Genomic DNA, 24091 nt, shown 5'->3' on the forward strand with positions numbered 1-24091 from the left:
GTTACAGGTAAATGTTCCTCGATCCTGAAAAAACTGCCTAATCACTGCTATAGTTAAGTTTGTGCTGGATTGATTTGTTGATTTTGATTCTTATGGTGTGCAGTGTACAGATTAACACTTGGCAATATATGCGCCAATAATTCAATCCAGTATTAACTTAACTACGGTAGTAACATGACCTTTTTCTGACTAATTGTGGAACTTTTACCTACTACTGATTTGTATGTATGTATTGTTTTGTATACCCTTCTGAAAGAGATGTTATCAGAAGAAAAGAAAAAGAATGTAATGAAAGAATGCTTCTGAGCCAGCTATTATTTACTTTGAAAATGATTAAAAGAGAATCTTTTACAAAGAAATAGTGATAAGGAGACAGATTCCATAATGGTAATAGTAATAGTGATGATGGTAATGATAAATCTGATATTTAAGCAATCCGCTTAATAGCATAAATTTTAAAACAGATTTATTTCAATAGATTTAGAATAAAAAATTAATGTCTACCTATAGTCAAGGGGATTGAAACTGCCTTAATTGTCTCAGCACCTTCTTACTGAAAGATTGTTCCTACACTCATACAAAACCTTGTCCTTTAATAGGAGTATGTTTTCAGCGTAGCTGGAATTCAACTGTTAAAATCCAAATGAGGTGTTGGTAGTTGGTGGTGGGGAAGTCTCGCCCTCCCATCATCACACTGAGTAGCCAATTTGTTTTCCAACTGCGTTAGTGCACAAGTACTGACGTCGTCTCCAATAGGCGTTTTTAATCTTTTGCTTTAAGTTTTAGATAAATCAATGGGAAAGTAGTCATGTGTGAGGGATGTTAAGGATGAGATGAAGTTTTGCAGTTTTGCTGAATGGGTTCTTTATAGAGTTCCTATGATCTCTTTCCCACATTGGATCATCGTCATCTCTGTGGACAACACCTCAGAAAGCAAAATTCCAGTTTCTCCTTCTCTGCCTTTCCTTACTTCTAGAGAAATTCATTGAAGAAGTCTTGGAAGATCTATCGATATGAATTGGGTACCCTTGACATCTTCCATTTCTCTCCCCATGGGAGAGACGGTGCGGTTCCAAGAATCCACTACCTGTTGAGATCGAGGACCTCAGGCCCTCATTTTTTACCCTTTCTGTATTGATCTGAAGGATATTTCCATGAGAACTACATGCTTTGGGAATCTATGCATACATGCAAGGCATCCACACATACTGTATTGAGTTGTAGCCTACTACCTTCTACAAGGATGTGAAACCCATGTACACAGGCTCTACTTACAGTCTTTACCTTACTACTGCGCACACACTCAACTAAAAGATGCTTACTTGCAACAGTATACCCCACAGTGTCAACGTTCCTGACTTTTACACACACAGGCTCTACGTATGGTCTTTTATGTACAGTGAACCCTCGCTACTTCGCGGTTCGACCATCGCGGATTCACCACTTCGCGGATTTTTTCCATAACCCATATATATACAGTAATATATATATATATATATATATATATATATATGTATGCATGTATTTATGTATATATGTAGGTATGTAAATGTGTATACATATAAATATATATATATATATATATATACACACACACACACACACACATATATATATATATATATATATATATATATATATATATATATCTAAAGTAGGAAGATGTGATGTAGTTCTAAGGGAAAAGTATGGGAAATATGTCTGGGTAATAAGCAAAGCTCTACCTCCAGTTTGTTTCTACATTATGATCAGAGATAAATGTAAACAAAACATTGGTTGCCATTTTTTATCGTGCTTTTTAGCATGTTTAGGAAATGCATGATATAAAATCACCTTTAATATTTGTGCCTGTTTTAGTTTAGGGTACTGTAGTACATGCATTAAGTGTTCTGTACATTAAAGGGTAGTTTGTTAACAGTACTACGTACAAGGGAAGGTTTTAAAAGTCTGAATATACATGTTGAATAAATAGGTAAATATGGTGTCACTACTTCGCGGATTTTCACCTATCGCGGCCGCGACTGGAACCTATCTACCGCGATAAACGAGGGTTCACTGTACAGCCTTTCACATGCACTACGCATGTGATTATTTTCATACGTATTTGAGCAAGTACTCTACTTCCATGCGTAGACATCTTGTGGTTCCATGCGCATGATCTCTACATTCCTGTCTTTACGCACACAGGTTCTACATATGGTATTTTACATACTGCCTTTCATGCGTATGCACTCAAGGCTTCTTTCATACATACCAGTAGTCTCCATGATACGAACTTCACGAACACGATCATTCACGCGCATGAATTCCACAAACACGTTCACTCAAGCTCACGATCATCCACTTGTATGATGATGGACGAGCACGATCGTCTTCGAGCACAGTCACCATGCACACGATTTGTACATGTTAAGGGTACACGTATTTTTTAATTTCAACAATCACGGAAAGTCCTCAACTTAAAACATTCAACCTACTAACATTCGTCTTACAAACATCCAAAGATTCACACGCAAATCCAACTGAAATCATAAATCCCAGATAGGCCTATTGTATCAAATGTTCATACACTGTAATAAGATGAAGAAATATTGTAATAAAGCAATATATAATTTAATATAATAAGCAAAACGACATTTGCATTAACCTGATATTATTTCATAAGAAACGGGGCTATTTGTTGACTTTTGTAGCTGGAATTTGTAAGCTTGTGAGTCAGGCTAGGCCTACCCTAAACCAAAATTTAACAAAAGTTGACTTACAAACAATTTGACTTATAAACAGTTTCTTGGAGCCAATAAAGTTTGTAATTTGAGGACCTTCTGTATCTCCATGATCAATGCTCCCTATCAGGGATAGGTCACTGGCCCTCTTCATTTTTCATTTTTCATGATGTTTCTGAAATCTTCCAGATACACTATGGAAGACTTCTTTGTAGATATCCATGACCATTTCTCTCACTGTTGCATAAGCATCGTAGTACCGAGTACATGCCTGTTGGAGAAGTCATCCCAAAAATTTTCGCCTTGTTTGCGAGGCGAGTTGGTACGTACCCGGAATGATCCAAACCCTGAGTATACATGTCAGCACAGGTGCTCACACACGTGCTATCTGTGCTCCGTTTCAGGTGCTCACACACCTGCTATCTGTGCTCTGTTTCACGTGAGAATGAGCATACTTTGGAATGTGAGGCTCTGCCATTTTTCCGCTTCCCGGACATCTTTCTATCGGCAGAGAGAGGGAAGCTGTGTGTGCCAGAAGTTGTTCCTGCAGAAATAAACATTGGTATGTGCCACACTTCCACCGGGGTTTGGTCTTGTTCCAAATGTAACCTCACCCACAAAAGAATACGTTGTTCAGATATCCCATTAATTAGCTGCGTGCCACTGATGATCTCCCTCTGTTCATAAGTTTGTTACATACCAGGAGAAACAGTCGATGATAATGTACAGGTGTTCATGTGCATGTTATTAGTACATGGGCTTGTATGAGACTGAGCTTTCGTACCCTCTACTGTATCAGGATAAAGGGTGTTGCCCTCTTTCCCATTCTTCTGATAGTTCTTGAGAGACAAGATCAGGACCAATCTGAACACTTACAATCACTGAGACACCACATCGCATGCTCGCTATCATCGACAAGACTTCTGACAACCACCTGGCCTTCACACAACATACCTACATGATGCTTGGTGCCTTGCTTTTTTTTTTTTCCCTTCAGGAACTGAAGCGCCTATTGCTTCTCCAGCTAGAAGGATTTGCCTGAGCTGACAAGCAGACATGACACCAGCTGCTCCTAAGAGAAGATGAAATCAGTATGACGACCAATCATTCAAAATCTTACAAGAATTTGTCTAACTTCACCCCATGTACATGTGAGCAGACCGGTGCTGTACATCACCCTCCATTTCAACACGGGGATGTGGGTCAGTACGAGGTACAGTGCTCATGCTCCTGCTTCTAGTACTCGGTACTGGACAGAAATGAGTATGTTCATTGTCAGTCAAGATGAAGGCAGCCCTCTTTGCCCCACCTTCAGACTTTCAGAGACATTTTCATCCACAAGAGTGAATGCCCTGTGGCCTCCTCTCTTGAGTGAGAAGAGCAATTCAAGTTTCATGAAACATTGACCTTTCCTCTATATAGTTTCGTAGGTGAAACATTATTGTATCAAACCCTACCCTCACCGAGAAGATGTTTCAGTAGGAGTCAGAGTCATAGGATCTCATGCTCCTGCTCCCAGTGCTTAGTCTCATTCAAACCCAAGCACAAGCTCTGTTGGAAGGGACATTGGCAGCTGCCCTTGTTCCTTTCCTGGGCTGGAACATTCCTGTGATGTTTCAGTGATGCCAAGCGAAGATTGTCAAAAGAACTAATGACATGTACTGTTAGAATTTTCATTTGGAAATTCAGCCTTGGTACGTTCTCTTCTCAGAAACAAGATGAGGTTTCAGTATGTGGTTTAAGTGTGCACATACCTGCCTTCACTACTTTGTTGAGCGGAACAGAACAAGCACACCTATTACAGGAGTAAAAGCTCTACCTCCTTTCCGTTCACTCTTTGGAAAGTTCCAAAGATGATAACCCAGACCTACTTTCCTTATCATCACCAGTCTCTGTGAGTTCCATCACCACTTGAGTGGCCCCCTGTGCAACCATTCACTCCAGAAATAATCTAATAAACAATCTAATACATGCTGGTCGTACACCATGTTACTAAACACCTCGGGCTTGAATCTCTCGCACCTGTCCCTCAGTGATGTTTGGGTTACAAAACTTTTGGTATCTGCTTCATTCCATCATTTCCTTTAGTGAAAGAAGAACCTATGATTATTCACATCATTGGTATGGACTGAGATCTTCCTTTCGTGAGTGCTAGCATTTCCTTGTGGTCTTCCCTCAGGGTTTCTTCTTATGGGACCAATCTGATTTCATTTGATCTCCTCAAGACCGATTTCATGATGCTTAATCTGTACAAAATTGACAGAGCACTGCTTTTGGAAACCATGCAATCTATTAAAATTTATTATTTCAACACAAATAACATAATTTTTACGTCTATTGGGCAAAATGGACCATCTTCTTGATTGGTGCTGTAGAAGTGGTACTTCTATGGTTGGAGCCTCGCTGTAGCTGCTAGCAAATTTATTTGTCTAGTCTCAGCGGTAAAAGGCTGTTGCGTAGCCCTGAGACAGAGTTTTGGACTGAGGAGCTTGGATCTTATTCGTTGGAGTTTTTAGGCTCACAAGGAGCTTCCAGGAGTTTGGTCCTCCTAGAAACTTAAATTACCTTTATGGGACATCACTCAAGTTCTCCAATCCCTCAAGTGGGCCCCCTTCAAAGCTTTAAGGCAAGCATCAGTTAGAAAGCAAACTCCCAAAGACCATCTTCCCCCTTGCATTAGCCTCAGAGAAGCATGTACGTGAATTTCGCATTATTTCAAGCATTCAAACCTCATCAGACCACAATTACAAAACCTTCACATTAACTCAAGAGGAAGATCTCCATGGATACCATATTCTTCTGGCTTCAACAAAAGATTAGGAGAGTGTTTCCTCCTTCAGCTGATGATCCGGAAGAATCAGGTTAAGCGCGCACGCACACAGTAGAGGGATTGTTTCTAATCCGCATTCTAGAACCTGATAGTATGTCAAGCGTTGAAGGCCTTAGTCTAGAATGCCAGACAACCTCCTTGACCCACTTTCTGCATGAGTATACTGACATGTCCTTAAATATGTTCTCACTGGGACCTGTTGTAGCCACCTAGCTCCTTCACGGGACAAGAAGCATCTCGTCTAAGATAGCAATCGTGGCATAAGTCTTGGATAAGAGGTAAGAAGGACTGTCCCTTATCCTTTTTTCTTTCCTCTTTGGGCGCAGCAGTTGTAGTGTTATTCACTGGATCAGACGTTGATGCAGGTAAGCTTCCATACTGAGCAGTGTCTCTATATGAATAGATTATTATTACTAGCTAAGCTACAACCCTAGTTAGAAAAGCAGGATGCTAAAAGCCCAAAGGCTCCTACATAAAGAAATAGCCTATTGAGGAAGTAATGAAATAGACTATAAGAAGTAACGAATTATGAATATGAAATATCTTAAGATCAGTATCAATGTTAAATTGATGTTATATTTAAACTATGAAGTCCTCTAAGTTTTACTTCCCAACTCAAGTACCCCTCAAGTGGGTACTTTCTGTACTGGTGGGGATGGGGCTTCCCCATCATCCGCTAATAACTACCGAAATGTCGTTAAATTTTCAATTGCAGAATTCCAGCTATGACAAAAACATACTCCCATTAAAGGACCCAGGTTTGAAATTAGGAAAAATATGAATTACTTTAAGAATTTTTTTTTATGAGTTGAGTAAGGGTGCTGTAGGAAAAAGCACTAATCACTGGATAGTAGACAAATGTCCTGTGGGCTCAGTAATTTGTTACCCTGCCTTAATAATGCAATTTTGTTATTGCCATTCAATACAGACAGCAAACTCAATATGATAACATATTTTACAGCACTTATAACTTTGTGAATTTGTAGGCAAAATAATAGGCAGTCATTCGGCTGTTTAGCTGACGGCTATGAGAAAGGTTTTAGGCAACGTACTGTACTTAATATAAAATCGGCGGAAAGTTCAATTTGTTATTGAAAGGAGGTAAAATGTAAGATAGGTTAGTGTGAGGCCCCAACTATTCAAACTCAAAATCCATAGATCTGTTCTCTTTCCAGCTGAATTGCGGTAACAATAAAAATCTCAGGAATTCCTTTCTGATTTACTTTAAGGAAAAATTACAAAGATAAAAAGGATATCTGATTGAACTGGTAACAACTTTAAAGGTGTTCAAGTACTGTACAATGAATCAATGAAAGAAGGTCAATCTTTTTATGGTATGCAAGTATCAACTTTGAGAAAGTTTGACTTACAGTATACCTTTTATCTCTGTATTGTTTTGCCGATATACAAGTTACTTGCATTGATAAAATAGACCTTATAGATATGAATGATCATTCTAATTTTTTTAAAGTTTTTGAAATGCTGCAAAACTTGATCAATTTTGAAGCTAGTGACTACATTGCATTGCCATTTACCTTTATACTTGCATTTGAGTTTACAATTTTCACATCATTTGCTTAGTTAGGAATCATTGCAGACTAATGTGAAATATGAATATCAATGAATTACAAAAGCAGACAGTTAAATCTATGATTTGCTAGTTTGTATTATTTGGGGCTTAATTTTCATATATAGGTAGTTATGTCACCTGGCCTAGTGGTTTACTATATAGTATAGGCTTTAAGTTTTTTTGTTTTTTGTTATTAACCAATATAAAATGTAAAATGTAGTAATTTCTAGCTTTTAGTCATTAGTTCACCTCTTTTTAATCTTAAAACTATCTTTTTTGAGTTATATTCAAATTATATGCAGATTAACTGACACTTTGTCTTTATCATGTACAGTACATATGTGCTATTTATTTTCAGTAATTTTGTCAGTAAATTCAAGGTAGTATAGTATTTTATTCAGGTCTGCTCTCACACACGTCAGTACCATATATTTTTCCTGATATGGAGACAAAAGAGAAAACAAGTAATGGGATCTTTGCTTTTCCTGGTGACATAGCTATATATATATAATGCATAGGTACATTATGGCCAGAAAAGAATAGGTATATAATATTAGACGTTATTTGGCTATTAATTTGTTTGGTACATTAATTACAGTTACCATTATCATAATGGTCAATTACCTTAGAAGAAGTTTTAGGGTATAAAAGCATACATACCTCCAGAATTTTTCTTATCTGCAGTGGAAACATATCTTAAACTTCAGGAGTTTTATTTATATTAAGTATGCGGGTTGGGGGTATTGCTCTGGAGAGGAAGAATTATTATATTTTATCATCTTTTTCTACATAGTACAATACAGCAGTAGCAATAATCTTAAGTGTCAAGACTGGTGAAGCTTCTATTGGACTTTACACAACTCTTGAGTGCATTAGAAGCTTTATAGCCGATTGGGTGGTGGTAGTGATTTCTTGGTCAATTTGGTTCTTAGTTAAAGTATTTGGACAATAGCAATATACAGTTTTTTTTTCTTACTGTACAATAAATAAATTCATATTTGTTGATTTTCTTTTTGCGCATTCAGTTTACGAGTAATTTTCTTATCTGTAACCATAGCTAAGTGTCTTGGAATTTGGGAGTAAAAATGGATACAGTATAGAGTATATTATATTTCCATACAGAATATTATGCCAAATTGACCTCAGGGACCCTTAGGGTCTCGTTATTAGTCAGCAAAAGGAGTATTCAACCTCTTGTGTATTAGCTGTTAGGTAGTGTGTGCTCATTTGGGAATATTACTCCATTTTAATGCTACTGTCAGTTTTCGGTGTATACAGTGGATGTACTTATTGTTGGTAGTCATGTTCAGAATTGTGTGCCTTAGCTTATAACATGTTTGATGAATATTGTACCGTACCGCTGTGCCTAGTTCTAGACTCGTAATTTTTGTAATGATTGTTAAGCATGTCCTACCCTGATAATGGGAGCACTGAATTGTGTTAAAGTAAACTCATTTTTTTTTTTTTTACAAATCTGATTTTTAACGAATAGAAAGTTAAAACTTTGTACATTTGTTTGATGTGATTTGATGGCTCCCTTTTTTGGCTTAAAATTGTGTTTGTTGGAATTAACATTACATGTGATTTATTTCTCATATCTTTCCACTAACCTGTCTGACTTTTTTTTATTTTTTTATTTTTCCCTGCCTCCTCTCCTCCTGTCGTTTGTTTCTTTTTTGTTTTCAGTGTTCCCAAGCTGCCACCTTTACATTCTCTCAATGCCAAAAGAAAGAAATTCCTTAAAAAGATAACTACCTTTTCTCTAAATTATTTTGTATTACAGTATTCAGCACTTTGAATAGTTGAGTTTCATTTAAGTTTTCTCACTAAATATTTTTTATCAATTTACTTAAAAAGCAATAAAAAAAAATTGTGAATTATGCAATGCCCTGTCCACCACAAAATAAATGTGGTGAGTATAGGGTAAAGTTGGCAGCTGGTGTGGTGGTGCTGTGGTGACGTGTGTCTGGTGTGCGTTCACAGGGACGGGTGTCCTGTACTGCCGGGCTTTACCCTCTCTAAAGTGCTGCACCTCACGCCCCTGCTTCTTAACAACAAGGACAAACGAGGCCTGGCTCTAGATGGCCAGCTTAAGCACGAGGACACCAACTTAGCGTCCTCATCAATGTAAGTAGTGCCTGCTTGCACACTAACAAATAACCACTAACTAATGTTAACTAATAGGTGCGTCATCAGCACCATTCTCTCCAGGAACTGACAACGAGAATGGCGGCAGCTCAGAGTAGAATGTGCATTTTTTAATCAGCACAATCTCAGCAGTTCGCATTATCCTTAAGGTTATAGCCCCCCACCACTGTGGTTTGGACTAGTAGCAGCCAACTGCTCGCGAGAGGGAATATATCCTTGGAAAATGTGGGTGTTGTTGAGCCTGTGCTGGTTTGGCCTTTTTAGTAAGGTGGTGGTGTTGATAATGATGATGATGGTGGCGGTGGTGGTGGTGGTGAGGAGGTGTTGGTGACAGAGGAGTGGTTATGTTGTTGCAGGGAAGGCTGCCCTGTGGGGCCGGGCTTCTCCATCAGTAAGGTTTTCACCTTGACGCCCCTCCTTAACAACAACCGGGACAAGTGGGGTTTGGCCCTAGATGGAAAGCTCAAGGATGAGGACACCAACTTAGCCTCCTCCACAGTGTGAGTACTCTCACCCTATCCCATATGTCCTCACCTTGAAATAGTGTGAGTATACAGTATTTAGTCCACCCCTCTCCCTCCCACTCCCCCCATTCTTATATCATTTCTAAATGACAGGTGAAATGTTAACCCATATAACCTCTACTCTTTCATCATTCTGAGTACTCTGCTGTACTGTTGTTTTACCCTGACCCATTTCTTTTTTATCATGCAAGTTATATTAATGTACTTAATCTACGTAATCCTCTTTTATTATCTCATATTGTGTACATGTATTAATGCATTTCTATTAGTACTTATTTTTGAGAGTAGCAAGAGTTTTTTTGAGATTAGCAAAGAGTTTTTCGGTATCATTCTGCATCTTTATAAAGCTAAGATACTTTATTTAGTTATTATATAGTCAGATGTGTAGGATATGGATATGGAAATAAGATATCCCTCCAGTAGTCAATGTTGAGTCACACATGAAATTTAATCTTGACTTATGAGGCCAGAGCATTTTTGGCATTCATTTTCTGCTGAAGTAACCTTGTAAGAAGTTAAGAAATCTTTCAAATTTCTTTGAGGACATCAGAATAAGGGAAATAGTGTAATATTATCTTTGAATGTAAGATCTTACAATACAGTAGTACCTTGGGTTACGAGTTAAATTCATTCTGGGAGTGAGCTCGCAACCTGAAAGGCTCGTACAGTAGCCTAAAACAATTTTTCCCATAAGAAATAAAGGAAATTCACTCGATGCGTTCCACATTTTAATAATTATGCATATACTCTCATTTTTACAGGTTTCGTAATGGTAATGATTGTACAAATTTTATCCTCTAACATAAGAAATTAATAAAAGTTAATAATTAACAATGGAAAATAGGAATAGATAAACTTAACTCACTTCGCCTCTGAGGAAAGTCGTGGCTGACGTATGGGAGATGAGAGAGGTAGAAGAGTAGTATGAGGTTGGTTGCTGATTGGGAGAATCTCCCTACATGAGAACTTTGGGTAGAATATTGGGAGTTCTCTCTCATGAATGACGTTCACTATTGTTTACTGAATCACTTAATTGCGCTGCTTTACGGACACACACACGTTCATTAACAATAAACCAGTCTGGTGATAAATGATTTTTCATTTTCTTTAAAATGGCATGAAAGTTAGATATTGTATTATAGGTAAATAAATTCGCTGCACACCCTGTCGAAGTCTTACCTTGGTGATGTGTTTATACAAAATTTTGCAAGAATTTCCCACATTATTTAAATCTCCCTAATTTCACTCGAGGCGAGAGCTATGTCAGTCTGTCCCTCCTCCTCCTCAGATGATGGACTCTCTGCATTTTCTTATGCAGCTTCAATACCATTACTTTTTCACAATGTTTTTGGTAATTGTATGCACTGTTTACTGCTTCTCATAGGTCCAGAAGCGTTTCAACATTTAGAACATATGGCCGTTGATTCATCAGTGTCATTGCCTACTGTATTTTGCAATATCAGTTTATTTGATGTCTTCTTTTTTGTCCAGAATTGTAATCCAATTAATCTTGGATTTAGTACGGTTGCATAGTTTTGGCAGGTCGGCTGCACACATACCTTGTTCATACTTTGCAATAATTTGTTTTTTTTTCACATCTATAGTAAGCACCTCCTTCGTAACATGTTGCTTAATCATCTTGAGGGCCATTGTCACGAGACTGTTAACTTTACAATGAAGCAAAAATTGTGTTTTATGAGCAATCACAACTCGGCAACTTAACAAAGAACAGTTCCAAAGACGCTTGCATGAGATGATGCATCTATGAGGCTGCTCGGGGAGTGAAAGAGTCTGTAGCTCCTGAGTAGGGGTTAGGGTGCTAGCTAATGTGAGACAAAACAGAGTAAAATACACATGAACACTGGTTGGGTGGTGTATGAGAACCGTGTGACTGATTTCTGGCCTCACAATGCGTGATAGTCTCATTAGTACTTGTCCATTAAAACGGCCCATATGGTGCAATATTTTTGCTCAGCCCAATTCAGTACTCGTAACCCAATTCTAATTTGTATGGTCATATTGAAAGTTATTTGTAACCCGAAAGTTATTTGTAACCCGAGGTACTTCTGTAGACTTACCATATTTTAAGATTATATTCAGTAGACCAACAACTCTTGCAATTTTAGCATTCTGCTTTACATGGATGCACTTTACTTAAAAAAGTTGATATTTTTCATAAATTATTGCTAAAAGAACTAAAGTTTCCTACTTGATAATTTGCAAATATAGTATTTTAGATAGGCACCATACATGTACTGTAAGTTTCTGAATAAACTAATTAACCAAATTATTGACGTAGTATGTGTATGGAAATGGAATTTTACAAAGGAAAATCTTTATTTGGGAAGGTGCTGTGTGGTCCCCGAGAACATTACTGTAAAGGGAATCCTGTATGATTTGATATACCAAAGAAATTTTGTACTGTATTCCTTGCCTTAGGGAATTACTGAGTCCTTTGCTTTGCAACAGTTGTAATTACTGTAGTTACTAAATCCTTCATTGTCTGGCTCAATCGATACTGCTTGAGTGTTTTGGCCGAATCGAGTGACTCCCTTATTTCTGTAAAAATGCCATTTCAGAAGGCTGTATTTTTATAGCCTTACTTCTGGGAGCAAGAACTTGCGGAAAACAGGAGTTTCTCATGTTCACTTCTGGCCGTTTTCCCGATACTGACCCTGGGCGTTCTATATTTGGCCAAAATTGAAAAGGCCCTCTAATTTGGAGGTCCCTCTTTATATATCTGATATGCAGCGTAGTTGTGGTAACTTACTGTCCAGTGTCTACCCTTCAATCATATATGCAGATATCCATGCCACAAAAGGTAGTTTGTTTCAAAATACCCAGACCAACAAAACCCTTTCTACCTGGGGGTATCCATGTTCTCACGACTTTCCTTATTAAAAACGCTGATCTATTCTCTTATCCCTAAAACCTATGATGTAAGAAAAATTGTTTCCTCAGTGATGTCCAGAATTTTGAGTTGGTGTAGGCATAGGGTGTTTATAAGACACTACCTGAAACAAATCTAAATGCTTAAACATGCATGCGTTGTGTTTGACTGAATTGTGGCAGGTACGGGGGAAATCGGGTAGAGGAGATGGATCCTCAATCTGGTTCCATATCAGAGGTACCAAACGTTTATGTACAGTAACTCCTCCATGTTTGTCTTATGAGATTAGTGGATTGACTTGTTAGTTATTTTCATTCTCAGATTTAAGCATGAATTGGGCATTGCTTGGTTATTGGTAACTTGACCCTTTGGTGCATGAGTACAGTACCTTTTTTATGCTCTAGTAATAACCCTTGGGGACAACGCAGTAGCCTTACCCCAAAAAAGTTTTAACAAAGGAAAAACCTATAGTTGTGGAGGTGTTGTGTGGTCTCCAAGACCCTCCCAACTCCCTAGTCTAGTGAAAATAATTGGGACCTGAAGGAAACATCTGTATTAAAAAGATGGTTACCGAGTGAGCAGAAAACGGGAGTAGGGTAAACTACACAAAACTCTGGTCGTTTGAGAGGAGGTTCCAGGTAACTCCTAAGAAAGTGGTTCTCGGTAAGTATGTTAGGAAAAATACAAATTACTAATAATTTGTGATATTCAGCGATTGTAATGGTTATTGGTGGATTTAATGGCATCAGTAAGCAGATGAATTAAGCATTGGAGGTGCTGTGATGGGTTCAGTAGAGCCGTCACCCATGGGTTTCCCTTATACACACCAAGTACATGGCCCTAGAGTTGGGAATACATTTCTTTGGTATATCATGTCTTATTGAATTCATATATAAGAGGATATACAATACCTCTAGTAAAAGTTATCAATATTATTAGTAAGAATTCTTTATATGTATAAACTAACAGGAGAATCGGAAGAACTTACCCAGTTGTTCAATGCATTTTCTAATGACAAAGCACTGTGCTGTATCTCGGAAGTATCAAAATAAACTGATGAAAATAATGAATGAGAAACTAGAAAACAAAAATTCGAAATATTAAGATTAAAAAGTTCAAACAACATTTTCATCTCTAATAGAACTGGTTTGAAGCGCTTATTATTTATTAATTTACTATTGTATATCTCTTTGATGTATTATTATTATTATTATTTTTATTACTTGCTAAGCTACAACCCTAGTTGAAAAAGCAGTATGCTACAACCCCAGGGGCCCCAATAGGGAAAATAGCCCAGTGAGGTAAAGAAACAAAAGAATAAAATATTCTAAGAACAGTAACACCATTAAAATAAATATTTTCTATATGAACTATAAAAACTTCTGAACAATTACAGTGCAGTAGTTAACCCCTTGGGTGAAGAAGTAGTTTGGTAATCTCAGTGTTGTCAGGTTTATGAGGACAGACGAGAATCTGTTAAGCCAGACTATTCAGTGTATGTGTAGGCAAAGGGAAAGTGAACCGTAACCAGAGAGAAGGATCCAATGTAGTTCTGTCTGGCCAGTCAAGGGGCCTCGTAACACTCTTAACGGTAGTATCTCAACAGGTGGGTAGTGCCCTGGCCAACCTACTACCTCCAACTTCTTAAGGATTTAGTAGATGATTGGAAAATATTGAAGATTTTGACAAAATCTCTATAAAGAATTGATATTCATTAATTGTTATAAGTTGTTTGTTGAAGAAAACTGGACAATCACATGACATATGTATGTGTGTAAGCGTAGTTCTGCATTATCAACTACGAGGGTCTGTGGTGTCATGTTTTTAAGTTTTGGCAGATGACCATGTCTCAGTAGTCTCTGTGGAAAGTTGCATTATTGGATAAAGAAAACAGGTTTATTTTATTAGACATTATTGCAGGAAATCGGACACCAGAGTTAGTATAAAGAGCATGATGCGAGGCCTTACGTCTTTTCTGTTGTATTGCATATTGCATTTGATGTTCATGGGTAGGCTATGTGCAATTTGTAAGAGGCAGAAAACTCTAGTATTAAGAGGAAGTGTTATGTTTTTCATGACTTGAAAATTCTATGATCTCTAATTTGTAAAGGTAGTGTTTGATTCTTTATAAGAATTGTAATTTTGATTAAAAGGCTTTTTAGTCAAGCCATGAGTTGCCTGGATTTTTATAGCCCTGTACAATACAATAGTACTGAATGGTTACTAAGTCCTTATGAAGGGAGGGAGATTTGCCACTTTTAACTTTATTTATTTGACAGGGCTTGAAAATTATGACTCTACTACTAATGAAGGGTAAATTCTGCTGCATTTTTATCCTCAGGGATATAATATTTGAGTTTGTGCAACAAATTATACAATGCATAATGTATAAAAGCAACAGCACTAGCAATGAAATGTAAAGTGAATAATGACAATTTTCCAATAAAAGATTTATTAAGAATAATGCATGGAGCATATTACAGTACTTTTATAAAGAAATAGTCTTATTTATTTTAATGTTGCGCAATACTGTATTTGTTATTTGAAATAAAGTAGTTCAAGTAAAAAAGAGAAAAGTAACGATTATTTTTAAATGCTTGCAATTTTTATTGTACAGTAATTTTTTATGAAATTTATAGAGTATCTGTGTATCTATGACAATATTTATTTCATGTCTTCAAGTACTTTTATTATTATGAAATCGTATTATACCGGAACCATCAAGACAATCTCTATTTGCTTTCACATGACTTAACCAAATGATTCTTACTTGGGTAAGGAGAGAGGAGGGAACAGATAAAAATCATCATCATCATCTCCTCCTACTACGTCTATTGATGCAAAGGGCCTAGGTTAGATTTCGTCAGTTGTCTCTATCTTGAGCTTTTAATTCAATACTTCTCCACTCATCATCTCCCACTTCACGCTTCATAGTTTAGTTCCCAGCCATGTAGGTCGAGTCTTCCAACTCTTCTAGTGCCTTGTGGAGCCCAGTTGGAAGTTTGGTGAACTAATCTCTCTTGGGGAGTGAGAAGAGCATGCCCAAACCTTCTTCATGTACCCCTCATCAGGATCTCTTCCACATATGGCACTCAAGCAATCTCTCTTATAGTTTCATTTCTAATCCTGTCCTATCATTCATTTCTAATCCTGTCCTGTCATTTATCTCCCAATATCCTTCTGAGGGCTTTGTTCTCAAATCTACTAAATCTGTTGGAGATTGTTTCACTGTCATACCACGACTTGTGTCCATACAGTAACACAGATCTCACTAAACTGATATGTAGCCGGATTTTTATATGTAATTTCAGGCGATTTTATTTCTAAATATTACTTAACCTAGCCATTTTCTGATTTTTTTTATCAATCTTTCACTAAACTTCAACTAATAACCCTGTATTGGAGATCATAATTCGTAAATACTTAAAGATTCTACCTCATTAATCCTTTCCCCTTCCAGTGATATTTCTTCTTCCATTGCATATTTTGTTCTCATCATCTCTCTTTCTTTTATTTATCTTGAGCCCAACCTCATGTGATATTTCAAAAAATTATCATCTCTGACCAAAAGAATCCTTCAGTAAAGAGATTTTAAATACTCCATAAGGATATCACTTACAGTGTGCCATGCACATCTGTCTGTATTCAAAGGATGTTTGCAACATTCTTCTGGTCCCCTCTCATCTAATTGTCCAACTTCTTTTGACGCTAAGTTAAGCAAAATATCCTTTGGCTGAACATTCAGTGGACTAGGTAAACCCTGACTGTACAGTTTACAAAAGGGATTTTGACGAAGGAAAAATCTATTTCTGGGCTCAATCCCTGTGCCGCCCAGTGAAATGCTCCTAAAGCACCGTTTCTAAGGAATATAACTGCTAATATTACCAGAGAAAAAATGTATAGGAATGCTAGGTTGAACTAGCTCGCTCACCTAATGGTGTCGGTATAGACTGGGGCGAAATACCAGAGGTCTCGTACCATTTAGACTTCTCCTCTTCGAAATCCCTCAATAGTGAGGTGCAGTTCAACCTCCCCTGCCTCGCAGATCAGTACTACTAACTCTACCCACGCTTGCCCATCACTCCTTTCTAGCACCTATTGCGATTAAGTCCAACCTGTTTTTTATCGTGTTTACCTTTGGATTTATCATCAACTTTCTCTCGATGGCCGATTCCCAAGATACCCCATCGAAGTTAAGTACTTTATCCATGAGTTTTAGCGAGATTGGGCAGTGTAACCTCTGTTTTTATTAATTGAGAAGTGTTTATATATGAACGGCGTCCCCGTTCTTACCGTTCATGGTTCGGCTCTGCCCTTTTTCTCGTTAGTTCGTCCGTCATTAATATTCGTTCAAACTTTTAGGAGTTTTTTCCTTACATTTATATAGTACACCGTCTTTATGCTTTCATCTAGCATTAATTTTATGTTATCCTATGATATCAGTGTTAGCGTTTCATCAAGGAGTAGGTTATGTTGGTATGCCTGCATTCGTGCATGTTGGTGGATAGCGTCACCATTGAGATTGTTTCGCTAGGTCTAGGAGCAAATAACACTATGAAAAGGAACACACGTCTGCATAAATTAGAAATTCACTTTACTTAATATTAGAATTATTTGATCAACATATCCTGCTGTTATTTTTGTCTAATCTTTAGCTATAATTGGTTTCCATATTTGTTTTGTGGTCATCATAATCCAGACCAAATTAGAATAAATTTGTGTATTTCTTTAATGCTTTGGAAATACAGTATTGGAATATTTGATTTTTTTCTGTTCCAGTTCCTATTACAGTTAGGTTACACCATACACCTGTCTTTGATCTGTAGTTAGAATATCTTTACTTATTATTACTATTATTATTATTATTATTATTACTACCAGCCAAGCTAAAACCCTAGTTGGAAAGCAAGATGCTATAAGCCCAAGGGCTTCAACAGGGAAAAATAGCCTAGAAAGGAAAGGAGACAAGGAAATAAATAAACGATATAAGAAGTAATGAAAAATTAAAATAAAATATTTAAAAAAACATTAACAAAATCAAAACAGATCACTCATATAGAATATAAAAAAGACTTATGACAGCCTGTTCAATATAAAAACATTTGCTGCAAGTTTGATCTTTTGAAGTTCTACTGATTCAACTACCTGATTAGGAAGATCATTCCACAACTTGGTCACAGCTGGAATAAAACTTCTAGAATACTGTGTAGTATTGAACCTCATGATGAGGAAGGCCTGGCCATTAAAATTAACTGCATGCCTTTATAGACCATAAGTTCCTGTCCAACAAATTAAGATGAGAATCAGCACCTGAAGACCAGACAGGAGAACAATACTTAAAACAAGGTAGAATGAAAGAATTAAAACACTTCTTCAGAATAAATTGATAACCAAAAATCTTAAAAGACTTTCTCAATAAGCCAATTTTTTGTGCAATTAAGAAAGACACAGACCTAATGTGTTTCTCAAAAGTAAATTTGCTTTCGAGAATCACACCTAAAATTTTAGTCATACAAAGTTAAAGAAACATTATCAATGCTGAGATCCGGATGTTGAGGAGCCATTGTCCGTGACCTGCTTACAATCATACTTTGATTTTTGTTAGGATTCAACTTCATACCCCATAATTTGCACCATGCACTAATTTTAGATAGATCTCTATTAAGGGATTCAGTAACCCCAAATCTACATTTAGGAGATGAAATTGATGCAAAGAGAGTAGCATCATCTGCATATGCAACATGTCGTGTGTATATAGTATGAAAGTAATGGGCCAAGGACTCTACCCTGTGGAACACCAGATATCACATTCCTACACTCACTTTGGCGCCCATTAAAAACAACTCTTTGAGATCTATTTCTTAAAAATTCAATAATAATGCTCAGAAACGACCCACCCACTCCCAACTGTTTGAGTTTAAAAACAAGGAACTCATGATTAACATCCTCAAAGGCAACACTAAAATCAAGGCCAATCATACTGACTTCCTGACCACAATCAAGGGATTTCTGTACAGCATTGGAGATTGTAAGAAGGGCATCACATGCGTCAAGGCCTTTACAAAAACCAAAATTGCAAACGGGAACAGATGGTCGCCTTCAGCAAACCTATTAAGGGATTTTGACGAAGGAAAAATATATTTCTTGGCGAGAGACCTGTGCCGCCCAGTGAATATAGCAGTTATATACCTACAAATGATGCTAAAAGGAGCATTTCATGGAGCGGCACAGGTTGAGCCCAGAAAAGACATTTTGGCAAAAGACTTTGAAAAACTTAAGATAGTGTGGGAGTTATGCTGATGTGACTATTCTTCAAATGGTGTCCTTTTTGCGGGTAAAATTTTCATTTGTATTACCTTTTTAAATCATTAAAATTTTGAGAATACTTTGTTCAGCATTTATGCTAACCTGTGACTGGACTGAAATGGTTGTCTTGCAGTGTATGTAACTTCTCTTCTTGATTAATTGTAGCTGATGTGTCTGAAGAATTTGTGTCTCCTGTATCATTGTCTATTATTATCATTATTTTTACTAGCTAAGCTATAACCCTAGTTGGAAAAGCAGGATCCTATAAGCGTGAGGGCTCTTACAGGGAAAATAGCCAAGTGAGGAAAGGAAATGAGGAAGTAGATAAACTACATAGGCTATAAGAAGTAATGAATAACAATATATCTCAAGATGAGTAACAACGTTAAAATAGATCTGTCATATGTAAACAATGCATAGAGAATAGTGTGCCTGAGTGTACCCTCAAGCAAGAGAACTCTAACCCAGGAGAGTGGAAGAGTGGAATACTGTACAATGGTACAGAGGCTATGGCACTAAAGACTAGAGAACAATGGTTTGATTTTGGAGTGTCCTCCTATTTTTTATAGCATTCCCTTGATCCTTCCTCTCAGCCTGGTTTAGTTTTCATATCATCAGCCAGGTCATCTTTCCAAAGTGTGAGGATACCCTATTGCATTGACCTTTCTTAGGATGGTTGAAAAAGGTAATGCCTCTTTTATCTCTCCACGGTCTCATAATATTTTAATCTTGTATGAGAATGTTTTATCAATTCCTATGCTATGAGAATGTTTTATCAATTCCTACGCAGAGAATAAATACAGTAGTACCTCGTTTTACGAGTTAATTAGTTTTGGGACTGAGCTCACAATCTAAAATTATCATATTCTAAACATTTTTCCTGTAAGAAACAAAGGTAATTCATGCGGTGGGTTCCACAAGTCCATAAAAGGGATTTTGACGAAGGAAAAATCTATTTCTGGGGAGAGACCTGTGGCGCCCGGTGAAAAGAGTCCTTCTTATATATCTTTTCTGATAAAACCTTCCAATTATACCAGAGAAAGATAAAAGCATGGAATGCTGAGGTTACTACCCTCGCACTCCCTAGCATCAGAAATTAATAAAGATTAATAATTCACAATGAAAAATAAATATAATTGACTAATTAGTTCACACTTTACTTTTGAGGATAGTCGTGGCTGGTATGAAGGGAAAAAGAGGTGAAGCGGAGGAGGAGGGAGTTACTACTTAGGAGACTCTCCCCCCATGAGCAGTTCATGTAAAATTTTGGGAGTTTTTTTCTTTTGAACGACTTTCACAATAACTAATAGAATCACTTTAATTACACTTTACCGAACTCTCGGTCGTCGTCTTAATTTTTACACTTATGTTCATAGTTGATAATGAACCCATCTAGAGATGACTGCTTTTGCCATTTCTTTAAAATGGCATGAAGATGAGGTAAAAAGCCTGTGAACACTTAAGTGGGTGGTGTATAGTCACCGCCTAACTGATTTCTTGCTAGTCTCGGTTGTACTTGTCCTCAAAATATGCCCATACAATGCAAAATTTTTGCTCGCTGACCAATGCAATACTGATAATCCATTTCAAATTTGTACAATCATATCCCGATTAGCTCGTACAGTATTCAAAGTGGTTCACAACCCAAGGTACTACTGAATTACAGATGTTATTCTGTTCATGTGGCTAGAATGGTTGGTATTCAACAATGATATTGCACTTATCTGATGTATTGTTGTGTACAGACATTCTGGAAATTACCTGTGCATCACTTTTACAGCACAGTGCCATATAATACATAGCATTCTTAATAGGTAGTTAATTAGAAGAGGAAACTCATTAGGCCTCATCCTCTTTGGTGGATATTCTTCACTAAAATTATCAGTATTCTGGTTTTGAAAGACACGGTTTTCTTTCTTTCTTTCTTTTTTTTTTTTTTAAAGGGCCAGTATTTATTATACCTATTATACACTTATTACATTATAAAGGATATTGTGCGTGTGTATGTGGGCATTTTGTATATATAAAGTATTACCAAATCTGCATTATTTGTATGAAAAATGCTGAATTTGTTGCGGAAAATTTCTTTTGACCAAATAGTTTTCTGTCCTGACACCAATTATCATTTCCTGACTACAAAACACTTGAGCCAGACTGCAGACGTAAAACTCTGTTCTATAGAACTCGGACAGATCAAGAAATAATTTTATTAAGTGAAAAGATATAGAATATATCTTGTTTAATATGTAACAGCGTCTATAAAATCTTAAAGATTATGTATACTGTACAGAAAATTGAGGTTTCTGATTGAATTTCTTTGTGGGACTTATATAATCTCCAAAGTCTCCAAGTCTCCAAGAACCCTCAATAAATTTTTACAGAAATGAGGGCAGTCATTTATGAAATGCATTGTGCAATTAACAGGTCTCTAAATTCAGTAATGGGATCACATAAGTTGAGTCATTAGATATCTTCTTCGAAGTGGCATGTCCAGTTTTCAAGTAAAATACAATGTATTCTTGTGAACTGTTCTTTTGGTGTCACTGAAAGCCATAATCCTACTATCGTGAATAAACTGCTCTTAGTAAGGCAATGGTTTGTATAGCATTTAAAAACAAAATTTTATTTTAAAATATTCTTTTTTTTTTTTACAAGTCATTTAGTGGATATATATTTTTTTTAAGATTTTGTCTAGTAATAATAGTCTTTGTAATTTGTATATTGAGGTGGATGCTGCACTGGTGCTCTCTTTAAAAGTTGCTTGGTGCACCTGTTCCATTTTATATGCAAGATTTTCAGTGCCTTGCTCTATAAACTATATTGAAAGCTTTCACTGTACTTGTTTGGATTTTTGTTTTTAGTCAGTTATGTTCTTTGTACATTTCTTAATTGATATACCATATCCAAAGCAAGTTTTGTAGGTAAGTAATGCTTTTTTGAGGTTGTGGACAATTTAAAGCTATTTAAAACTGTGATTGGTGCATTAATTTCTTAACAATCACACTATATTGAAATATGCATAACATATACAGCAATTTCATAAACACTGTTATTCTTTTAATATATAGGTATATATATTCATTTTTTTACCAAAATATAAAAACACGGCTGCTGTTTTCTGAGGGTTAGTTTTAATGCAATGTGCAAGAAGTGATTAACCCTTTTACCCCCAAAGGATGTACTGGTACGTTCACAAAAGCCATCCCTTTACCCCCATGGACGTACCGGTACATTCTTGCAAAAAAATGCTTAAAATGCTTTTTTTCATATTTTTGATATTTTTTTTTTTTTTGAGAAAATTCAGGCATTTTCCAAGAGAATGAGACCAACCTTACCTCTCTATGACAAAAATTAAGTCTGTTAGAGCAATTTAAAAAAAATATACTGCAAAATATGCTGGGAAAAAAATAACCCCCTGGGGGTTAAGGATTGGAAATTTCCAAATAGCCTGGGGGTAAAAGGGTTAATAGATCAATCATATTTTGTATGTTGGAAAACATCTGACTTCCATAACCTATAACACATATTCTGGTGTAAAGATATGTACTCGTTTTACAATTTATTTCACCCTATTGAAGCATACCATTTCATTAGAGTTTATGCATTTGGTAAAATTCTTTGGTCTTAGTCACAAAAACTTAGCAGACCTGTGATTAAAAGATGACATATTCTTTATGAATCATTAAATTTAAACATGTAACTGTCAAAGAATCTAGTTAGCGGCTTTGTATTCCATCTTTTATTAGGTTATGATGTGTTGTTAATTTGGAATACTAGAGTTTCGTACCATGCAAAACTTTTTATGCTGACTTTTTTAGTTGTATAATGGTTAAGCTTTTTAAACAGTAATTACAGCAGTACGTACTCCTTCTGATTTAGATTTTCTTGTTCATAGGGATTTACAGGCTACTGTTCTGTCATTAGATTTTGCTGGGTAATTTTTATTCGTTTTTTGAAGGCAGATTCGGTATGTTATGATTTTATTATTGTGCAGTTTTTATACAGTAATTTCTGTTGCTAATTTACTATAATAATGATTATATTAATAATAATGTATTAATGTATTTGTCAAGAAACTGTGTTGATAACTTTCTCTTAATTATTGCTATAGCAATACAATATTTCAAACTTTTTATTTTATCATTAGAAGTCAATTCTTAGCGTTCATAAGGTCGTCAGATTTCTAGCGTTGCACAATTGTCGGTGTTATAATGAGGGATTCTTTTTCTTTGACCATAATTTGGAACTTTCCAAAACACTAGTCCTTATTGTTTATGATTTGGTAGCAGAAATATTAATAAATGGATATGAAAAATGACTATGTGAGAAAGAGAGGTTCAGGAAATGAATCATCCTCATTTTTCACTAAGTAGGTTTGCCTATCTTGTGGAATACTTCCTGCTGCCAGCAGAATCCCTGGAAGTCTCCGTCCTGTTTTCTCTCTCAGAATTTGTTTAGTTTGTTCAACATAACATTTGCAGCAATTTTGAACTTTTGAAGTTCTGCCGATTCAACTGCGACATTAGGAAGTTTTGAATCCAATTATCCAACTTTATTTCCTTCTATATATCATAAAACTCTAACTTTAGAAGAATCCTCAATTATTCATTATACAAACAAACGGTTACATACCAGGGATCGTTTATCAGCTTCGTGAGATATTTAAAGGTTTAAGAGTTGCTCATGAATGGCAGAGGTAAGGGACGGTAACAATGTCCTAGACTCTGACCATATACACTTATGATCAGCACCACAGGCCCCTCTCCATCAAACCTATGACTTGGGGCTAAAAGAAACCTGACCAGGATAAGACTTGCAGATGTCCATCCCTGATATATGAATTTTTACCTCGTGCTGCAGTAAAATGCAAATGGTATCTGAAACTTTTTGTATTGAAATTACAGCATTGCACATACATGGCTTCCCTTTTTCCATGATTGATTTTTGCTGTAATCCAAGTAAGTGAACTTTTGTGCTAGATGCAGGTATTGTACCATGATTTCAATAGTTTTTTTATACTTTTAATTGGAAGTAGTGGTTATTGTCTTAAACATAACTAAAATCAGGTATTTATTAACTCTTTTAAGTTAGTTTGCTGAG

General features: G+C 36.3%; 1 protein-coding gene across 3 annotated transcripts in view; it reads left to right on the plus strand.

Moving 5' to 3' along the window:
* Positions 1 to 24091, plus strand: part of krz (beta-arrestin protein kurtz) — a 71966-nt gene that overhangs the window by 23484 nt on the left and 24391 nt on the right. For 2 of the 3 annotated variants that reach the window (XM_068359255.1, XM_068359253.1), the window contains exon 9: positions 9628 to 9771. In XM_068359255.1, the coding sequence (XP_068215356.1) occupies positions 9628 to 9771 (144 nt within the window). Of the gene's footprint in view, positions 1 to 9106; positions 9251 to 9627; positions 9772 to 24091 lie in introns of all 3 variants that reach the window. The other variant, XM_068359254.1, reaches the window with a different exon arrangement.

Source organism: Palaemon carinicauda, chromosome 35 (genome assembly GCF_036898095.1).
Source record: "Palaemon carinicauda isolate YSFRI2023 chromosome 35, ASM3689809v2, whole genome shotgun sequence".
NCBI lineage: Eukaryota > Metazoa > Arthropoda > Malacostraca > Decapoda > Palaemonidae > Palaemon > Palaemon carinicauda.